Source organism: Jaculus jaculus, chromosome 5 (assembly GCF_020740685.1).
Source record: "Jaculus jaculus isolate mJacJac1 chromosome 5, mJacJac1.mat.Y.cur, whole genome shotgun sequence".
Taxonomy (NCBI): Eukaryota; Metazoa; Chordata; class Mammalia; order Rodentia; family Dipodidae; genus Jaculus; species Jaculus jaculus.
The window spans coordinates 166476389-166493751 of NC_059106.1; the positions used below are offsets into that span (position 1 = coordinate 166476389).

Consider the following 17363-nt stretch of genomic DNA (forward strand, 5'->3'; position numbering starts at 1 on the left):
ACACACCATACACACTACACAATATCGTGTGTACACACACCACACACCACACACCACACACCAAAAAAAGATGTTTCTTCTAGTAAATATACATATATATAGTTATATAAGTCTACATTTGGGTAGCCTGAAGAAAGAATGTGATACACACACACAATCTCAGCACCGAGGAGGCTTAGGCAGGAGGCTGGGAGTTCAAGGCAATTTCAGGGCAATCTAAGCTACACAGTGAAACTGTCTCACAAAAAGGGTGTGGGGCTAAGGAGATGGCTCAGCAGTTAAAGGCATGTGCTTGTAAAGTCTGCCATCTTGGTTCAGTTCCCCATCTACCCACGTAAAACCTCACACAGAAAGTGGTGCAGGCATTTGGCCTTCATTTGCAGCAGCAAGAAGCTCTAGTCAGGTGGAGTTGATGTTGATGTGGAAGAGAGGTTTAGTATTCAAAGACCAACCTGTGTGGGTTGGTGATGTAGCTTAGTACTAGAGCCCTTGCTTAGCATATGAGTTCCTGGGTTCAATCTCCAGCATTACCAGGAAAACAAAATCAACCAATGAGTCTCATATCCATTGATGTAGAAAAGCATAAAAAAAAAAATCAACATTCACTTACTGAAGGGCAAAGGACAGTAGTGGGAACCTTCCTTAACCTGATGAACTGACGAATTGTACTTGAAAAGGCTCACAGCCAATGTCATATTTAACAGTGAAAAGGATGAATGCTCCCCGGAGTTAAGAGTAAAACAAAGACGTCTATTCATTACTTTGTTCTTTTAACACTGTAATGGAAAACTAGTGAGGCAAAACAAGGTGGAGCCCCAGGGAAAGCTGGTTAGCTGGACTAGAATCAGCAACAACATGAGTAAGTGTTCATAGTAGCCAAAAAGTGGGAAACCCCAGTCTTTTATCAACTGCTGAATAGAAAAAGAAAATCTGAAGTGTTTTTCTTCCCTTACTCCCTTTCTCCCTCCTCCTTCCCCTTCCTGTAGCCCAGGCTTGCCTCTAATTTCCTATGTGGCTGAAGATGACCTTAAACTTATGATCCTTCTACCTCTGCCTCTTGAGTGCTAGGATAATGGGCATGTACCACCATACCCAGTTTTCTGCAGTGCTGGCGATCAAACCTAAGGCTTCATGCATGATAGACGAGCACTTTACCAAGTAATTGAGCTACGTATTAGTCTAGGTGTATTCTTTCAATGGAACATTACTCATCTATAAAGAAATGAGGGCTGGAGAGATGGCCTAGCAGTTAAGCGCTTGCCTGTGAAGCTTGAGGCTCGATTTCCCCAGGACCCGTGTTAGCCAGATGCACAAGGGGGCACATGCATCTGGAGTTCGTTTGCAGTGGCTGGAAGCCCTGGCGCACCCATTTTCTCTTTCTCTCTCTGTTGCTCTAAAATAAATAAGTAAAAATAAGCAAAAAATTTTTTTAAAAAAGAAAGAAATGAAGGACTAGTATGTATTACAACATTGATAAGTCATGTAAACACAGGTAACAGACGTGGAATGCCATATAAGATTCCATTTATATGAAAAGTCTGGAAAGGGCATAGAAATAGAAACAGGAAGTGGATTTATGGTGGGTTTGTGGTGGGGGGGCCAGTGACAGCTAAGGTTTCCTTAGGGAATGATGATGTATTCTACGGTCATGGCTATGATTACACTGCTCTAGAATATACTGGAAACCAATTGTGTGCCCTGGATGGTGAACTGTGTGACATAAAGAGGTAGTATAATCCCTTGCATACAAAACAGGCACACACACACACACATACACACCTATGTTCTAGCACTAGAGATGCTGAGGCAGGAGAATCTTGGGTTAGGGACTAGCTTGGGCTACATAACCAGACCTGTCTGAAAAAAAATAAAATAAAAAATGACTTACATACACATTCCAAAGCATTTCTGAGAGATGTAGCACACACCTGTTCTCTTCCCCAGGCACCCGCTGTTCCCATTACTGGCTTTGCTGTTCGAAAAATGTGAGCAGTCCACACAGGGCTCCGAAGGCACGACGTCGGCCAGCTTCGATGTGGACATTGAGAACTTTGTCAGGAAGCAAGAGAAGGAAGGGAAGCCCTTCTTTTGTGAAGATCCAGAAACTGACAACTTAGTAAGTAAAGCCAATGTTTTGTTTTAGTGTTTGAATTGAACACATTTATGAAATTTTAACCTTACAGTCTTCTGGCTTCTAGTGACTTTTTCTTTTAAAATACAGATAAAATCACTTATGTCTCATCTTAATTGGTTTGAAGGGTTCACTTCTCTCATGTTTCCTGGGGCTGGGGTAGTCCTGCAGAGTTAGGGATAGGGGTAGGATATCTTACTTTCTAATGTTAGAAACAACTCCAAAATAGCCCTGTTTTGATGCTGACTCTTAACTTGGTATGTCATCCTCCTGGGCCCAGGCTCTGAAGTCCAGAGTTCTCTACTCTCTGCAAAGGAAGTGGAGAGTTCTTTGGGGATGTGGATGGGGCTAATAGTCTTTATTTGGGCACTCACACTGTCTGCCCTTGTGAGCCTACGGTGTATTTGCCTTCCCAAATAAACACAGATCCCACAGAAAGGTGCTTTTCCTTGCACATCTGTTTCAGGGTTCCTGTACTGGGCTTCCATTAGAGCCCACTGGTAGGACATCAAAACTTTTATCAGGCCAGGCATTGTGGTTCATGCCTTTAACCCCAGCACTCAGAATGCCAAAAGTAGGAAGGTCTCTGTGAGCTCCAGGTCAGTCTGGGCTAGAGTGAGATCCTGCCTCAAAACAGACAAACAAACAATTAAAAGAAAGAAAACAAACACAGAAACTGAGACCTGTAGCAGATCTTGGGAAAGCTCTATTTTTCTTGAACAAATTGCACAGGTCTTAGCACTTTTGTTTTGAATTTCCCATTTCATATACTAGTGAGGAGATGTTCTAGGTGGGTTGTCTAAGTCTGTCTCCTCCTTTTTGGGTGAGGATCAGCAGCCCTCTTTGCTCCAGCTTACACCTGGCCTGGCTCACACCTTTTCTCGAGAGCTCGCTTGTCCAGCCTTGTCTTAGCACAGGGCCTGGGAGAGCTCGTGCTCTTATTTCTTGTTATTGACTTTCTCTCATTCCCTGAAGAGTATGGGTGACATGGTACGTGATCTTATGGGCAGAGGGGATGGACTGTGTAGCTTCTGAGCCACAGGCAAGTGGGACCAATGATAATGTCATTGTTGGTATCAGTGATCACCTGCTATAGTATCTCAAGACTTAGTGACCTAATATAAAACTATAAAGCTTTTGCTCTAGGCATGGTGATACATGACTTTGATCCCAGCACTTGGGAGGCAGAGGTAGGAGGATTGCTGTGAGTTCAAGGCTATCCCGAGACTACATAGTGAATTCTAGGTCAGCTTGGGCTAGAGCAAGACCCTATCTCGGAAAACCAAATCCAAAAATTATAAAGCTTTTAGAAAAGTTATAACAGAATTTTGGCATCTATGACTAGGCAAAGATTTTAAAAAGACTCAACACCATAAATATGATCCAAAGAAAAGAATGGGAGGGTGAGCTTATTTAACAGCCAACTCACCAAATCCTTTGTGGTTTCACCTGGGCCATGGCTAAAGTATGAGGGGTGGTTTATTTCCTCCGATCTCACTACCTTCCCAGGAGCTGAGGCATGGTCAGGAGGCCAACATCTTAACCAGAAGTTCCTCTCCCCTCCCTTTTTTTTTAAGGAGAGCGTATGGGTATGTCAGGGCCTTCTGCCTCTGCAAACAAACTCCAGATGCATGAATCACTTTCTGTGTTTCTAACTTTGTGTGGATACTAAGGAATCAGGCAACCAGGCTTTGCAAGCAAGTGCCTGTAATGGCTGATCCATCTCCCTAGCCCTTGTTTTCTTCTTTTCTTTTTTTCTGAGGTAGAGTCTCACTCTAACCCAGGCTGACCTGGAATTCACTATGTAGTCTCAGGGTGGCCTCAAACTCATGGTGATCCTTCTACCTCTGCCTCTCAAGAGCTGGGATTAAAGGTGTGTGCCCCATGCCTGGCTTGTTTGATTTCTGGTGTTAGTCTACCTCTGTTGCTAGCATGGTGGTGTTTCCATTTAATAACTAAAAAATAGTATATGTGATAATGATGGTATGATAACACATGTTTCTCCTTTAAAAGTCTTTGTTGCTCTGACTGTAGATGGTAAAAGCAATCCAGGTCCTACGTATTCATCTTCTTGAGCTGGAGAAGGTTAATGAACTCTGCAAAGACTTCTGCAGTCGGTACATTGCTTGTCTGAAGACAAAAATGAACAGTGAGACCTTGTTGAGTGGGGAACCTGGAAGCCCATACTCCCCTGTGCAGTCCCAGGTACTTGCCTTTGGAGCTTTCTGTGTTTATTTTATATTTGTTTGTTTGTTTATTTTTTTATTTGATTCTTTTTTTTTAATTGAGGCAGGGTTTCACTCTAGTCCAGGCTGACCTGGACTTCACTACGTAGTCTCATGGTGATCCTCCTACCTCTGCCTCCCGAGTGCTGGGATTAAAGGCGTGTGCCACCACGCCCAGCTTTTTTTTTTTTTTTTTCTTGAGAGGGAGAGAGACATACAGACAGAAGGAGAGGAGAGAGAGAAAATTGGCATGCCAGGGCCTTGGCCACTGCTTTTGAACTCCAGATGCTTGTGTCACCTAGTGGCCATGTGTAACCTTGTACTTGCCTCACCTTTGTGTGTCTGGTTTATGTGGGATCTGGTGAGAGATCAAACATGGGTCCTTAGGCTTTTCAGGCAAGCACCTTAACCGCTAAACCATCTCTCCAGCCCTTTCAGTGTTTCTTAGTCACTGGGACTCTAGCATTGACTCCTGAAACTCCTAGCTTTTATAGAATTCCTTGGCTGCCTACTTGAAGGATCCTCAAGGTTTCTCAACCTGGCCTGGCTCCAGATGATGTCAAAGCAGTCAGCCTAGGTGGCACCAGGATAGGATGAGTCCTTGGTCGGCACTCTGGGCCCTGTTGGCCCCCACCCATATGTACGGAGAGTAGGGTACCATTCATGTATTTATATTGTGAAAACACAAAATGTCTAAAAATTATATAAAATAGGGCTGAGCAAATAGTTCAGTGGTTAAATGCATTACATTACAAAGCTTGCCAGCTTGGGTTCAAGTCCCTAGTACCCAAGTAAAGGTAACCACATAAAGTGGCACATGGGCTTGTAGTTGTTTTGCAGGAGCAAGAGACCTTGAAGCACATATTCTTTCCCACACAATAAAAATACTAAAAATTGTAAGATAGCATAAAATTTACTACCTTCGCTATTTTTTCTCATAACTGCTTTGAAGTATGCAGTTCAGTGGTACTAAATACCTTCACCATGTTGTGGACATCACCGCTGTCTCTCTCTAGTGCTTTCCTGTCTTGTCCAAAGGAAGCTGTATCTCTGTTAAATGCTAACCCTCTTCTCCCCAGCCCCCTCTTCTTATCTCATCTCTATGAACTGGACTACTCTAGGTTCCTCATAGAAGTGGAATCATACAGTGTTGATTTACCCTTTTTTTTTCCTGTGGTGTTTTTTTTTTTTTTTTTTTTTTTTAGATCGTGTATCTTTCTAACCCAAGCTGACCTGGAATTCACTTTGTATTCTCAGGGTGCCCTTGAACTCATGGGGATCCTCCTACCTCTGCCTTCCAAGTGCTGGGATTTAAGGCGTGCACCACCACGCCTGACAATTCCTTATGATTTTTTTCATCATGTCATATCAATCAAACACAAGTACTAAGTTTTACTTGCTTCCTTTTCAATCTGTGTGCCTTTTGTTTCCTTTTCTTACCTCATTGCATTGGCTGAAATAGCCAGTGCTAACTTTAAAAGTGAAAAGCAAACTTTCTCACCTTGTTCCTAGTACTTGTCAGCCTCCTTCCTTAGTCGTGCTGGGTGTAGGAGTTTCTAGGTACCCTTATCTGGTTGGGTACATTCCCCTCTATTGTGTTTTCTGCAGGGTTCTATTGTGTTGAATTGTGTCAGATGCTTTGCCTACAAGATGAGATAGGTGATTGCTCCTTTTCAGTCTGTTAATATGGGAGATTGCATGGATTTATTTTCAAATACTGAGCAAGCCTGCATTCCTGGATGAATTCCACTTGTTCTTGGCACAGTATGCTCTACATCTATTCCTGAATCATGTCAAGCATTTAGGGGTTTATATTCACACTACTGGTGTGTAACTTGCATTTGATGCCAGGACAGTCAAGCATTATAGAATGGACTGGAGAGTATCTTCTGTTTCTGGAAGAGTCCGTAGAACAGGTGCTAACTCTTCTATTGTGTATGACAGCTAGAGTTCCCCAGTGAAGCTGAAGGGACCTGTAGAAGTTTTCTTTGGGAGCTTTTAAATTGCAAGTTCGATTTCCACAATAGGGCAAGGCTCTGTCATCCTGGCTGAGCTGTGGCCGTGCTTGGCACTGTGGCCTTCTCACTTGAGATGGCAAGCTGAAGAGTGGAGATGAGCTGACCTCCTCTATCTGCACCTGTGCGAGCAGACTGCTTCATTCCCTGGACTGTACCTGTCAGTCTCCCACCCTCCCTTATTCTTGTTAATCTTTTTGTGTGTTGGGTGGTTCAAGGTAGGGTCTCACTCTAGTCCAGACTGACCTTGAACTCACAGTGATCCTCCTTCCTCTGCCTTCCAAGTGCCAGGATTAAAGGTGTGTGCCACCACACCCAGCTTGTTGATCTTACTAAATGTTTGTCTTGATCTTTTTAGTGATGAGCATTTTGTTTACTTGATTTTTCTATTTTGAATTTCATTGATATCTGCTTTGATCTTAGTGCCTTCTTTCTTCTTGCTTTGAGCTTGTGTTCCCTCATTGGGATCTTTGGGTAGGAGTTTGTAGTATTGATTAGAATGGCTTAACTTCCACTGTCATCAAATTAATTAAGCAGATTTTAGGCACACCGTTAGGATTACACATCAAATTAGTTGCAGTCCCAACAGGTATTGTCTGTGGGTAACACCCTCTTATGCTTGGTAACTATTCAGATGTTGGGGTGTGCTGTGTGCCAGGCCTTATGCCAGATGCCCTTTTACTCTGCTAGCTGCCAACCTGTCACCTACTGGATGAAGGAGCCCACCCAGAGCGAATTTCAGTGGATGCTATTTGATGTTCTGTTTACTAATGTTGTTTTGGGGCTTGCTGTCCTATGAATTCTACAGATATTAACATGGGTGGGATGCCACATGGTCTGTGCTATAGCTAAGGTGAACCCTCCAGGGTGACTCTGAAGCCTTGCTTGGAAGACCCCTGTTCCTGGTTACTACCTCTTGCCTTTTCATATACCTGTACTGTCCTGAAAAGTCTGGTGCCTGGAGAACAGTTATCTGAGCCAGGTATAAGGAGGATGTGATCAGATAGCAGGGTGTGCCTAGCTTTGACACTGGGAGCAAAGACTCACTGTACACTCACCTCATGGTGTGATTCCCACACTTAGTATTGTATCTGTAGGTTTCCCGTAGGAAATGCTTGCTCTCCACGTGTCACCTGACTCTGCTCCGTTACCCAAGCCTCTTCCTCATTGTGAGATCATGACAGTACTTCTTTCTTTGAAGCTTGAACACAGCTTTTCTGTGCTTTAATAATTCCTGTGATGTATGTTCTGACATTCAGCAGATTCAAAGTGCCATCACAGGCACTCTCAGCCCCCAGGGAATTGTGGTGCCAGCATCTGCCTTGCAACAGGGGAACGTAACCATGGCAACAGTGGCAGGTAGGACCATGGAAAAATGGACACTTTGTTCATGAGCATTTGAAAAAAATAGATTTATTACATTTGAGTGAGCATGGAAGAATGTTTATTAATTTTAATTTTTCTTGACTTCATGATATTTTTAATGCCAATTATGATTGGGCTAAATCTAGAGGTGTTTGAATGCCTATTTTGTATTCATTCTTAAACATGTTCTACAGATTGTGTTTTTCTACTAAAAGTATTTTTGAGAAATAAAGTTTTATGTAGAAATTGAAAATAATATAGCAAAAACAAATTTATGGTTTCAAATAATAGCTTTTAATTATGCTTTATCAGTATGTGGGAAACTCCAAGTTCTGTCACAGCCTAGGGAGAAGGAAAAATGTGGCCTTGCCGGGCATGGTGGTGTACACCTTTAATCCCAGCACTCGGGAGGCAGAGGTAGGAGAATCACTGTGAGTCTGAGGCCAATTTGGGACCACAGAGTGAGTTCCAGGTCAGCCTGGGCCAGAGCAGGACCCTATCTGGGAAGACAAACAAACAATAACAACGATGTAGCCTTAGGTTTAGAATTACTTGTGGAGCAAAACCATTACAGAAAGGGCACAGAGTCCAGTGTTCTCTACCATGTATACAATCCTGCAAAAGTGGAACATCATGGAAATAGAACGGGAGTGGTAGAAGTGTATACAAAAGCCTTCACGTGACAGCCTAAAGGGAACCTCACAGGAAAAATAGAACTGTTGATCCAAAACCTAACTTGCAGACTGGGGAGGTAACGCGGTGGGTAAAGCACTTGCCATGCTGTGCTGAGGACCTGAACTAAGACCTGCAGCCTACACTGAAAAGCCAGAAGCTGTGGTGGGCTCCTGTCCGCCCAGGCTTCCCACAGTGAGAAGGAAGGCAGAAATAGGAGAGAATTTCCCAAAAGCTTACAAACAGCATAAACAATGAGAATCAAGTGACCCTCAAAACAAGGTCTGGAAGAGCTGGGCGAGGTGGTGCATGCCTTTAATCCCAGCACTTGGGAGGCAGAGATAGGAGGATCGCCATGAGTTCAAGGCCACCCTGAGAGTACATAGTGAAAAAATAAATAAGGTGGAAGGAGAGGACAGACTTAAATGTTGTACCCTTAAACATTGACATCCCATGCTCATTATAGTGTGCACACACCCCCACAAACATGCACACTGCTTAAATAGTTGATGACATATATGTAAAATACTGATGTAAAAAAGCCAGGCATGGAGGCACAACATCTTTAATTCCAGCACTCTGGAGGCTGACGTAGGATTACCATGAGTTTGAGGCCAACCCCGGGCTACAGTTAGACCCTGCTTCAAAGAAAACAATAACAACAATAACTAGAATAAAAGTGTTTATTACCAACATCTTCAGCTAAATCCATAATATGTGCTAATTGTAGGGAAAAGTAGAAAGCAGAAGCAAGCAAAAGAAAGGGATTGCCAGGTCCCTAGTAGGTGCCAATTGGGCTGGAGTTGGTGTAATAATTTGTAGTGTCTAAACAGTTTGCAAAGCCCAGTTGACCATTTGAAATGATTAAGAGGCTTAACAAACTAGCATTTGCACTCCTTCCATAAGTATATCAAGAAGAATGGTTTTCAATCAGCAGACGTCAAGTAGTTTAATTTTTGAACTTTCTTCTCTCTTTTGAGGTGGCACAGTATACCAGCCTGTTACCGTCGTCACTCCACAAGGCCAAGTAGTCACGCAAGCATTGTCTCCTGGGACAATTAGGATCCAGAACTCACAGGTGTGTCTGTCTAGGGGGCTTGGGCCAGTGCTGCTTGTGTGTGGGTGCAGTGAAGTAGGCTGGGTGTTCCCTTCTGCATGAAGGTCTTCTTGTCTGGTTGGTTTAAATGTCAGTTTATGTTTCTTTTTACTCTCTCTCCCTTACTGTAGAAAATTTACAAAATTTAGTAAAGTCTGAAAAAGGAGGAAAGCTACTCATGACGCCCTGAAGTAGCCATTGTTACTGCGTGTTAGGGCCAGCTTGTGTGGTGTCTGCTGTGCGTGTCCATCCTAGACTTGAGGCCCTGCAGGTATAGAACAGCCAGGCAAGGCTTCAAGACCTGAGGCCCAGCCTGTTCCTCCAGTGTGAGGCTGTTAGCTAATTTTATAAGCCTTGGAAGCTCTCCAGTCCTTTCTGCTGTGTGTCATCCATGTGACTGGACCACATCTCTCTAACAAGAGACTACAGGGGGTTTCTAACAGCAGCCATCAGCCCCAACCTTTGGGCATCTGACTCCCAGGACATAAGAGGTGGTACACCATGGTCTTGAGTCACCCTGCCCTCTCCCTGTTCTTTTATAGTAGAATGAGGAGGTGAGACCTGCAGGGCTGAGGGACCCTGTAAGTTCAGGAGACACACATTTTGAGGTAGGTGTAAATCATAAAGACAAGGTTTGCAGTGCAGTTCTTACCATGTGAATGATGATTCACTTTGTGAGGTCTGGGACCCACAGAGTGGTGTTTTGTCCTTACAAGAGCTCTACATACCCTAGGATGCAGCCGTTGTCTTGAATGCAAGAGCAAATCTGAGTATGCCTGGGGTGGTGCTCAGTAGTGCTTGCAGTTTGGGGCTGCCACCATGGGCCACACAGGTTTTGGTGAGACCACACCAGGGTAAAAGGATGTGGGGACTACCGATGTGGTGGGGGAACTTCAGAGACCACCTGGGCATGCCTGGCAGTGTGGCGGGTAGCATGTGGCAGGCTCAGGTGGGCTGGCATCCTTGACTCAAGTGGGATGACAGTGGTGCATGCTGCTGCTTCCCAGAAGTGGTCAGCTCTGACCTAGTCACATGTGGCAGTAGGCTGACATTGACTCTTTCCTGGGGGATAGCCACTAAGACACTGTTAATTATACTACGAGCACAAACGCACTTAAAATTGGTTTTGAGGGCTGGAGACATTGCTCAATGGCTATGGTACTTGGTTGCAAAGCCTAATGACCCAGGTTCGATTCCCCAGTATCCATGTAAAGCAGTGATGCATGCATCTGGAGTTCGTTTGTAGTGGCTAGAGGACCTCATGTGACACCCATTCTCTCTCTCTCTCTCTTTTCTCTCTTTCTGCTTGCAAATAAATAAATAAAATGAAAAAGAGTCATTTTGAGAGTAAGGACTAGCCAGGGAGCGGGATTACATCAGGTTCTCCCCCACCCTTTTGCCCACTAATCTTTTGTTTATTGTTTTCCCTGGCCTAGAGTGAGGCAGGGTCGCACTGTAACCCAGGATGATCTAGAATTCACTCTGGATCCCTAGTTATCCTTGAACTCACAGGGATCCTCCTACCTCAGCATCTGAGTGCTGGGATTAAAGGCATGTACCATGATGTCAGGCTCACTTGTCTTAGAGATAGTTTCATATATTCTGGGCTAGCCTTGAACTCACTATGTAGCTGAGGATGACCTTGAACTTTTGATCCTCCTGCATCCATCTTCCAAATGCTGGAACAAAAGGTATGCAGCACCGTGACTATTTTTGTTTGTTTGTTTTGTTTTTATTTAATTAATTTGAGAGAGACAGAGAAGGGGAGATAGAGAATGGGTGACAGGGCTTCCAGCCACTGCAAACAAACTCCAACATATCCAGCACCTTGCACATCTGCCTTTACATGGGTCCTGGGGAATCAAACCCAGGTCCTTTGACTTTGTAGGCAACTGCCTTAACCGCTAAGCCATCTCTCCAGCCCCATGACCGGTTTTTATGTGGTACTGAGAATTGAGCCCGGGGTTCATGTATACTACACAGGCCTTGCCAACTGCTACAGTACCAACTGCTACAGCAGCATTCCTACCCTGAGTCTGATTCATACCACTACACCAGTGTTATCTCGCTCATCCTCTCGCCAATGCTTTGAGTGTCTGTCAGGTGGGGATGTGTCACAACTTAGCTTTCTTAGAACTGCACAGGCAGGCAGCAGGTCCCTTCCAAAACTTTTAGCTATTTTTGTGGTTATTTTCCTCTCTTTCTAATAATTCTTGCCTCTTAATGTGCCTTGAACTACCTTGTTGGCCTTTCTTTTTTTTTCCCCCCTGAAGTAGAGTTTCACTCTAGCTCAGGCTGACCTGGAATTCACTATGTAGTCTCAGTGTGGCCTCGAACTCATGGCAATCCTCCTGCCTCTGCCTCCCCAGTGCTGGGATTAAAGGCGTGTACCACCACACCCAGCCTCTTGTTGGCCTTTTGTTGTGGCAGAGCCTCCACTGTCTCCCACCCCTTACCTTGGTTTTTTCTTTTTCTTTTTTTTTTTTAATATTTTTGTTTTTGTTCATTTTTTTTTATTTATTTGAGAGCGACAGACACAGGGAGAAAGACAGATAGAGGGAGAGAGAGAGATAGGATGGGCACGCCAGGGCTTCCAGCCACTGCAAACGAACTCCAGACGCGTGCGCCCCCTTGTGCATCTGGCTAACGTGGGACCTGGGGAACCGAGCCTCGAACCGGGGTCCTTAGGCTTCACAGGCAAGCGCTTAACCGCTAAGCCATCTCTCCAGCCCTTCTTTTTTTTTTTTTTTTTTTTTTTGAGGTAGGGTCTCACTCTAGCTCAGGCTGACCTGGAATTCACTATGTAGTCTCAGGGTGGCTATCCTCCTACCTCTGCCTCCCAAGTGCTGGGATTAAAGGTGTGCGCCACCACGCCTGGCCTCCCTTCCCTTGTTTACCATCACAGTTGGACTGAGTCAGTCATCAGTGTCAGTATTCCAGCACCAGTCCTGCTGCATGTCTCACCATGATCGTGGTGGTGCTCTGCCCCACAGTGGTGCTTTATTTTTGTCCAGTGTGATGTTTTCATTGTATAAGTGGCCATATATGAGCCAGCAGCTTCTGTGGGCCCTGAGTCCATTCTGTCAGGTTACACTGCATCCTCCCAGAGCTGCTTGCTCCAGGCTGTCCTTCAGGCGGGAGCCCCTTCTGCCCCACGGGCCCTTTGTCGCCTTCTATCCTGTGATGTGTCTTTCTCCCATCTTCATGTGGTGTGTCCTGATTTAGTGGTACTGTGTAATGTCCCTGTCCTTTCTTGCTGTTGGCCTGAAATCATTTTTGGCAGGAAGCACAGGTGAAGGCTGATAGATGATGAGGTTCTTAGGCTTCACCTACCTTCAGAGTATGTGGCCCTGGGGTGCAGGGGCCCTCTTAACACCCATCCTGTCTGACTCACCAGCCCCAGGTTTTGTAGAGCCAAATCACTGATGTAAAGAGTGGTGATGTGCAGGGAACTATATCTTGTAGGAGAAACAAACTGATTTCCTTCTTCCACACCAGTAAACACAAAAGCCTCTATGCCTCAAAGCTGCAAGAGTTTCTCTCCACCAGCAAGGGAGTAGCTCACACCGGCCTCTTGACTCTGTCCAAGATGGCCCCATTTCAGACCCAGTCTTGTGACTTCTGCTTCTGATAACTGGCTTTGGGATTGCTGCAAAACCTCCTTGAGTTCAGTTTACTAGAGTAGCTCACAGAATTCAGGGAGACAGTTATCAGCTTGTTATGAAGGCCTTAGAGAGTGCATGGATGAAACATGCACAAAGCTAGGTAATACAGTGCCCACACCTTCCAGTGTGACTCTCCAGGAACCGGAAGCATCTCAAGTCCTGTCCCCTGGGGCCATTGTAGATGTCCTTTGATGTGAGTGGGATTTACTAACCCACTGGCCATTGTGATCTCCTTAAACATCAGCCAGCCCCTCAGCCCTCCCAAAGGTTGACACTTCTACTGTAGTCCTACCTAGGTCTTTCCTGTGATCAGTCTCCACCCTTAAGCTACCTGGGGGCTGTCGGCCAGTAGTTTACTCATGATATTTGCCACTTTGAAGAATCCAAGAGTTTTAGAGAGCTGTGTGCCAGGATGGGGATGAAGACCAAAGATACAATGACAAACTTATATATGTGTCCTCAAGGATGAGTCTGTCCAGGGTTCCAGTGATGGCACCTTTACTGGAAGTAAGCCACTCACCTGTGAGATCTTTGCTTATTTTCTCCTTGAGATGTTGTGAGCTAATTGATATATCATCATTTCATCTTTCTTATTTATCACTTGTGCAAAAGCTCCAGTTACAGTTGAACCAAGATCTCAGCATCTTGCATCAAGATGATGGCTCCTCCAAGAACAAGAGAGGTGTCTTGCCAAAGCATGCCACCAACGTGATGCGGTCCTGGCTCTTTCAGCACATAGGGGTAAGGATGCATTGGATCACTAAGAGAGACTCTGAAATACCCTCCTTCTGGTTCCAGTGCCATGGAGGGGGCTAGGAGGGGCAGGTTCTAAGTGTCAGGATTATGTAAATCACATAGAGAAACTTAAAATGCAGTGTGGACCCCACTGAGGGAAAGAGAGTCGGCTAAGCTCATGAAAAACCCACGAGAGCTGATTGAGAAGCAGGCAGAGGAAAATATGTTTTGGGGCCAAGCTTGAGAAAGTAGCAGTGTTTTGTGTACTGGGTTTGAAGGGAGGTGGGTTGTGCTTACTAAGGAGGGTTCAGGCCTGGCTTGTAACTTGAAATGAGTCTGGCCCAAGCAGGAAGGACACACAAAGGTGGCAGTGAGGCTGTAAGCATAGGCTGCATCCAGCAAAGGATGGGAGAAGCTACCTGATTACTTACTTTACCAGCATGTTAGCTGTGATGCAGCAGCCCGATTCTATTAGAGCCTGCAGGTTGTGATGCAGCGGTCACATTTCCATAGATTGTGATGCAACAGTTTACAGCTGAAATGCTGGGATTAGTGCATTTCTTCCTTTCCAGGTTTCCTTGAACATTATATCTATTTTTTCGCTTTTCCCCTTCCAACACCTAAATTTAATGATTTAATTCTTTTGTTTGAATATGTTTTATTATTATTTATTAGAGAGAGGGAGAGTAAGAGGGTGCAGGAAAGATAGGGAAGAATAGGCTGATAGAGAATGGGCACACCAGGGCCTTTTAACCATGGCAAACAAATTTCAGACACATGTACCACCTTGTGCATCTGGCTTTACATGTGTATTGGGGAGCTGAACCTGGATGGTTAGGCTTTGCAGGCAAGTGCCTTAACTGCTAAGCCATCTCTCCAACCCAATTTAATAATTTCTTTACAGGAAGCCCTGCTCATAACGATCACTTAGAATGACATTTCTTTTCTTTCTACTTTTTCTTTTCCTTCTTGCCCTTGTTTCTTTGTAACATCTAGTTTTTCAGACACACTAGGGTAGCCTTGATAAGTGCTTATTTTTCTTTACTTTCTTTTATGTGAGGAAAGGGTTTATTTCAGGCTTACAGATTCCAGGTGAAGCTTCCTTATGGCAAAAGAAGCTGCCTCGCTTCATCACATATCCATAGCAGACAGCAGCCAGCACCAGCAAGCAGGAGCTGACCCTGAACACACACCTGGGGCTGGACTCAAAATCCCCCCAGTGAAGCACCTCCTGCAGCAGGGTTTTCCCTGTCGGAGACTTAAGTAGGAAGTACTTTTTGTTTTTCTAGCAGTGTGTTCTTGTTCCCTGCCCCATGTTTTTGTTTATTACTTGTTTTCATATTTTCTTTCAGTGCTCTGATATCAAAACCATCAAGGTCTTTCATGTACAAGGCAAATGCTCTCTCCCTGAGCTATTCCTAGCCCTTGTTTTTTTTTTTAATTTTATTCATTTTTTCCATTTTCTTACGGGCTTATCTGTATTTTGATCTTATTCCCCCTTTTCTTTTTGAGGTAAGGTCTCACTCTAGTCCAGTCTGTTCCGGTACTCACTCTGTAGTCCCAGGCTGCCCTTGAACTCACAGTGATCCTCCTACCTCTACCACTCAAGTGCTGGGATTAAGGGCATGCATCATTACATTTGGCTACCCAATCATCCTTTCTTAACCTCCTCCCTCCACCCCTTTTCCTCATTAATCCCCATCTAACTTTCTTGCCTTGCTTTTTTACCCATTGAGTTAAATTTAGGCAGCTTGTGTGATCATGAGAAGAAGGTTATTTCCTGTGGAATGGGCCACTTACCAGTGGCCACACCATTGATGAACCTGGTCCTCTGTCTCCCAGAAACCATGAGCTAACATTAGCTACTCTGGGTTTGGGTCCCACAAGCATTCCTCCATCATGCCAGCCCTTGGTGGCTTTTTTTTTTTATATTGTTATTTATTTGCAAAAGAGAGTATGGAGTCACTAGGGCCTCTAGCTGCTGCAAATAAACTACAGATGCATGTGCATCAGGCTTTAATACAGATACTGGGTAATTGAACCCAGGCCAGCAGGCTTTGCTGGCAAGTCCCTTTAACCACTTAGCCATCTCCCCACCTATCTTTGTATTTTCTTTAATTTTAGTTTTATTTACTTATTTGAGAGATAGAGAATGAGATTGGGTGTGCCAGGACCTCTAGCCACTGCAAGCGAATTCCAGACACATGTGCTACCATGTACATCTGGCTTATAAGAGCACTGGAGAATTGAACCTTGATTCTCAGGCTTTGCAGGCAATAGACTTAACAGCCTTAACTGCTAAGCCATCTCTCCAGTTCCTGCTTTTTTTTTTTTTTTTTTGGTTTTCACTCTAGTCCAGGCTGACCTGGAATTTACTCTATATTCTCAGGGTACCCTCGAACTCACGGTAATCTTCTGCCTCTGCCTCCCAAATGCTGGGATTAAAGACATGCACCACCATACCTGGCACTTGTTTTTTTATTTAATAAATGTATTTTAAGTTTATTTATTAAGAGAAACACAGACAGACAGTGAGTATGGGTGTGCCAAGGCCTTCTGCCATTGCAGATGAATTCCAGTTGCATGTGCCACTCTGCATTTGGCTTTATGTGGGTGCTGGGTACTCAAACCTGTCAGGCTTTGTACTGAACCATCTCTCAAACCTTTTTATTTTTTTGAGGCAAGCCCAACAGACTGACTTAAAAAAATTTTTTTTTAATTATTTATTTATTTATTTATTTGAGAGCGGCAGAGAAAGAGGAAGAAAGAGAGAGAGAATGGGCGTGCCAGGGCCTTCAGCCACTGAAAATGAGCTCCAGATGCATGTGCTACCTTGTGCATTTGGCCTATGTGGGTCCTGGGGAATAGAGCCTCAAACCAGGGTCCTTAGGCTTCACAAGCAAGTGCTTAACCACTAAGCCATCTCTCCAGCCTCAGACTGAGTTTTTATTTTTATATGAGACACAGAGAATTGGCACACCAGGGCCTTCAGCCACTGTAGTTGAACTCTAGATGCATGTGCCCTCTGTGCACATGTAAGGCCTTGTGTGTTTGCGTCCCTGTGTGTCTGACTTAAATGGGACCTGGAGAGTAGAGTGTGAGTCTTAGGCTTTGCAGGCAAACGCATTAACTGTTAAGCCCTCTCTCTAACCTTTTCTGCTGTTACTGTTTCTTTTTCTTTTTTTACAGAAAGGTCTTGTTATGTAGCTAGACTAGCCTCAGGTTCATTGTCTTCCTGTCTCCACATCCACCATTGCTGGGGTAATGGGTATGCACCCCTACTCCAGCCTCATTTATGTTTTGTGAGCTTTATATAGGCAAGAACAGTATGTTTCCACATCAAACTCCCAAGTCACACACTTACCTGCCAGATCAAATAGAATGACCCTGTTGATTTACAGAGAGAGATGTGACTGCCGAGGTAAATCTGAGGCTGTTTGTCCCCACTGTGACGCGCCA

The 17363-nt window shown here is 44.5% G+C and overlaps 1 protein-coding gene across 12 annotated transcripts in view; it reads left to right on the forward strand.

Moving 5' to 3' along the window:
• Positions 1 to 17363, forward strand: part of Pknox1 (PBX/knotted 1 homeobox 1) — a 64547-nt gene that overhangs the window by 35853 nt on the left and 11331 nt on the right. For 11 of the 12 annotated variants that reach the window (XM_045149766.1, XM_045149768.1, XM_045149771.1 and 8 more), the window contains 5 exons: positions 1945 to 2116; positions 4166 to 4336; positions 7631 to 7730; positions 9389 to 9486; positions 13782 to 13910. In XM_045149766.1, the coding sequence (XP_045005701.1) occupies positions 1945 to 2116; positions 4166 to 4336; positions 7631 to 7730; positions 9389 to 9486; positions 13782 to 13910 (670 nt within the window). The remainder of the gene's footprint in view (positions 1 to 1944; positions 2117 to 4165; positions 4337 to 7630; positions 7731 to 9388; positions 9487 to 13781; positions 13911 to 17363) is intronic. The other variant, XM_045149777.1, reaches the window with a different exon arrangement.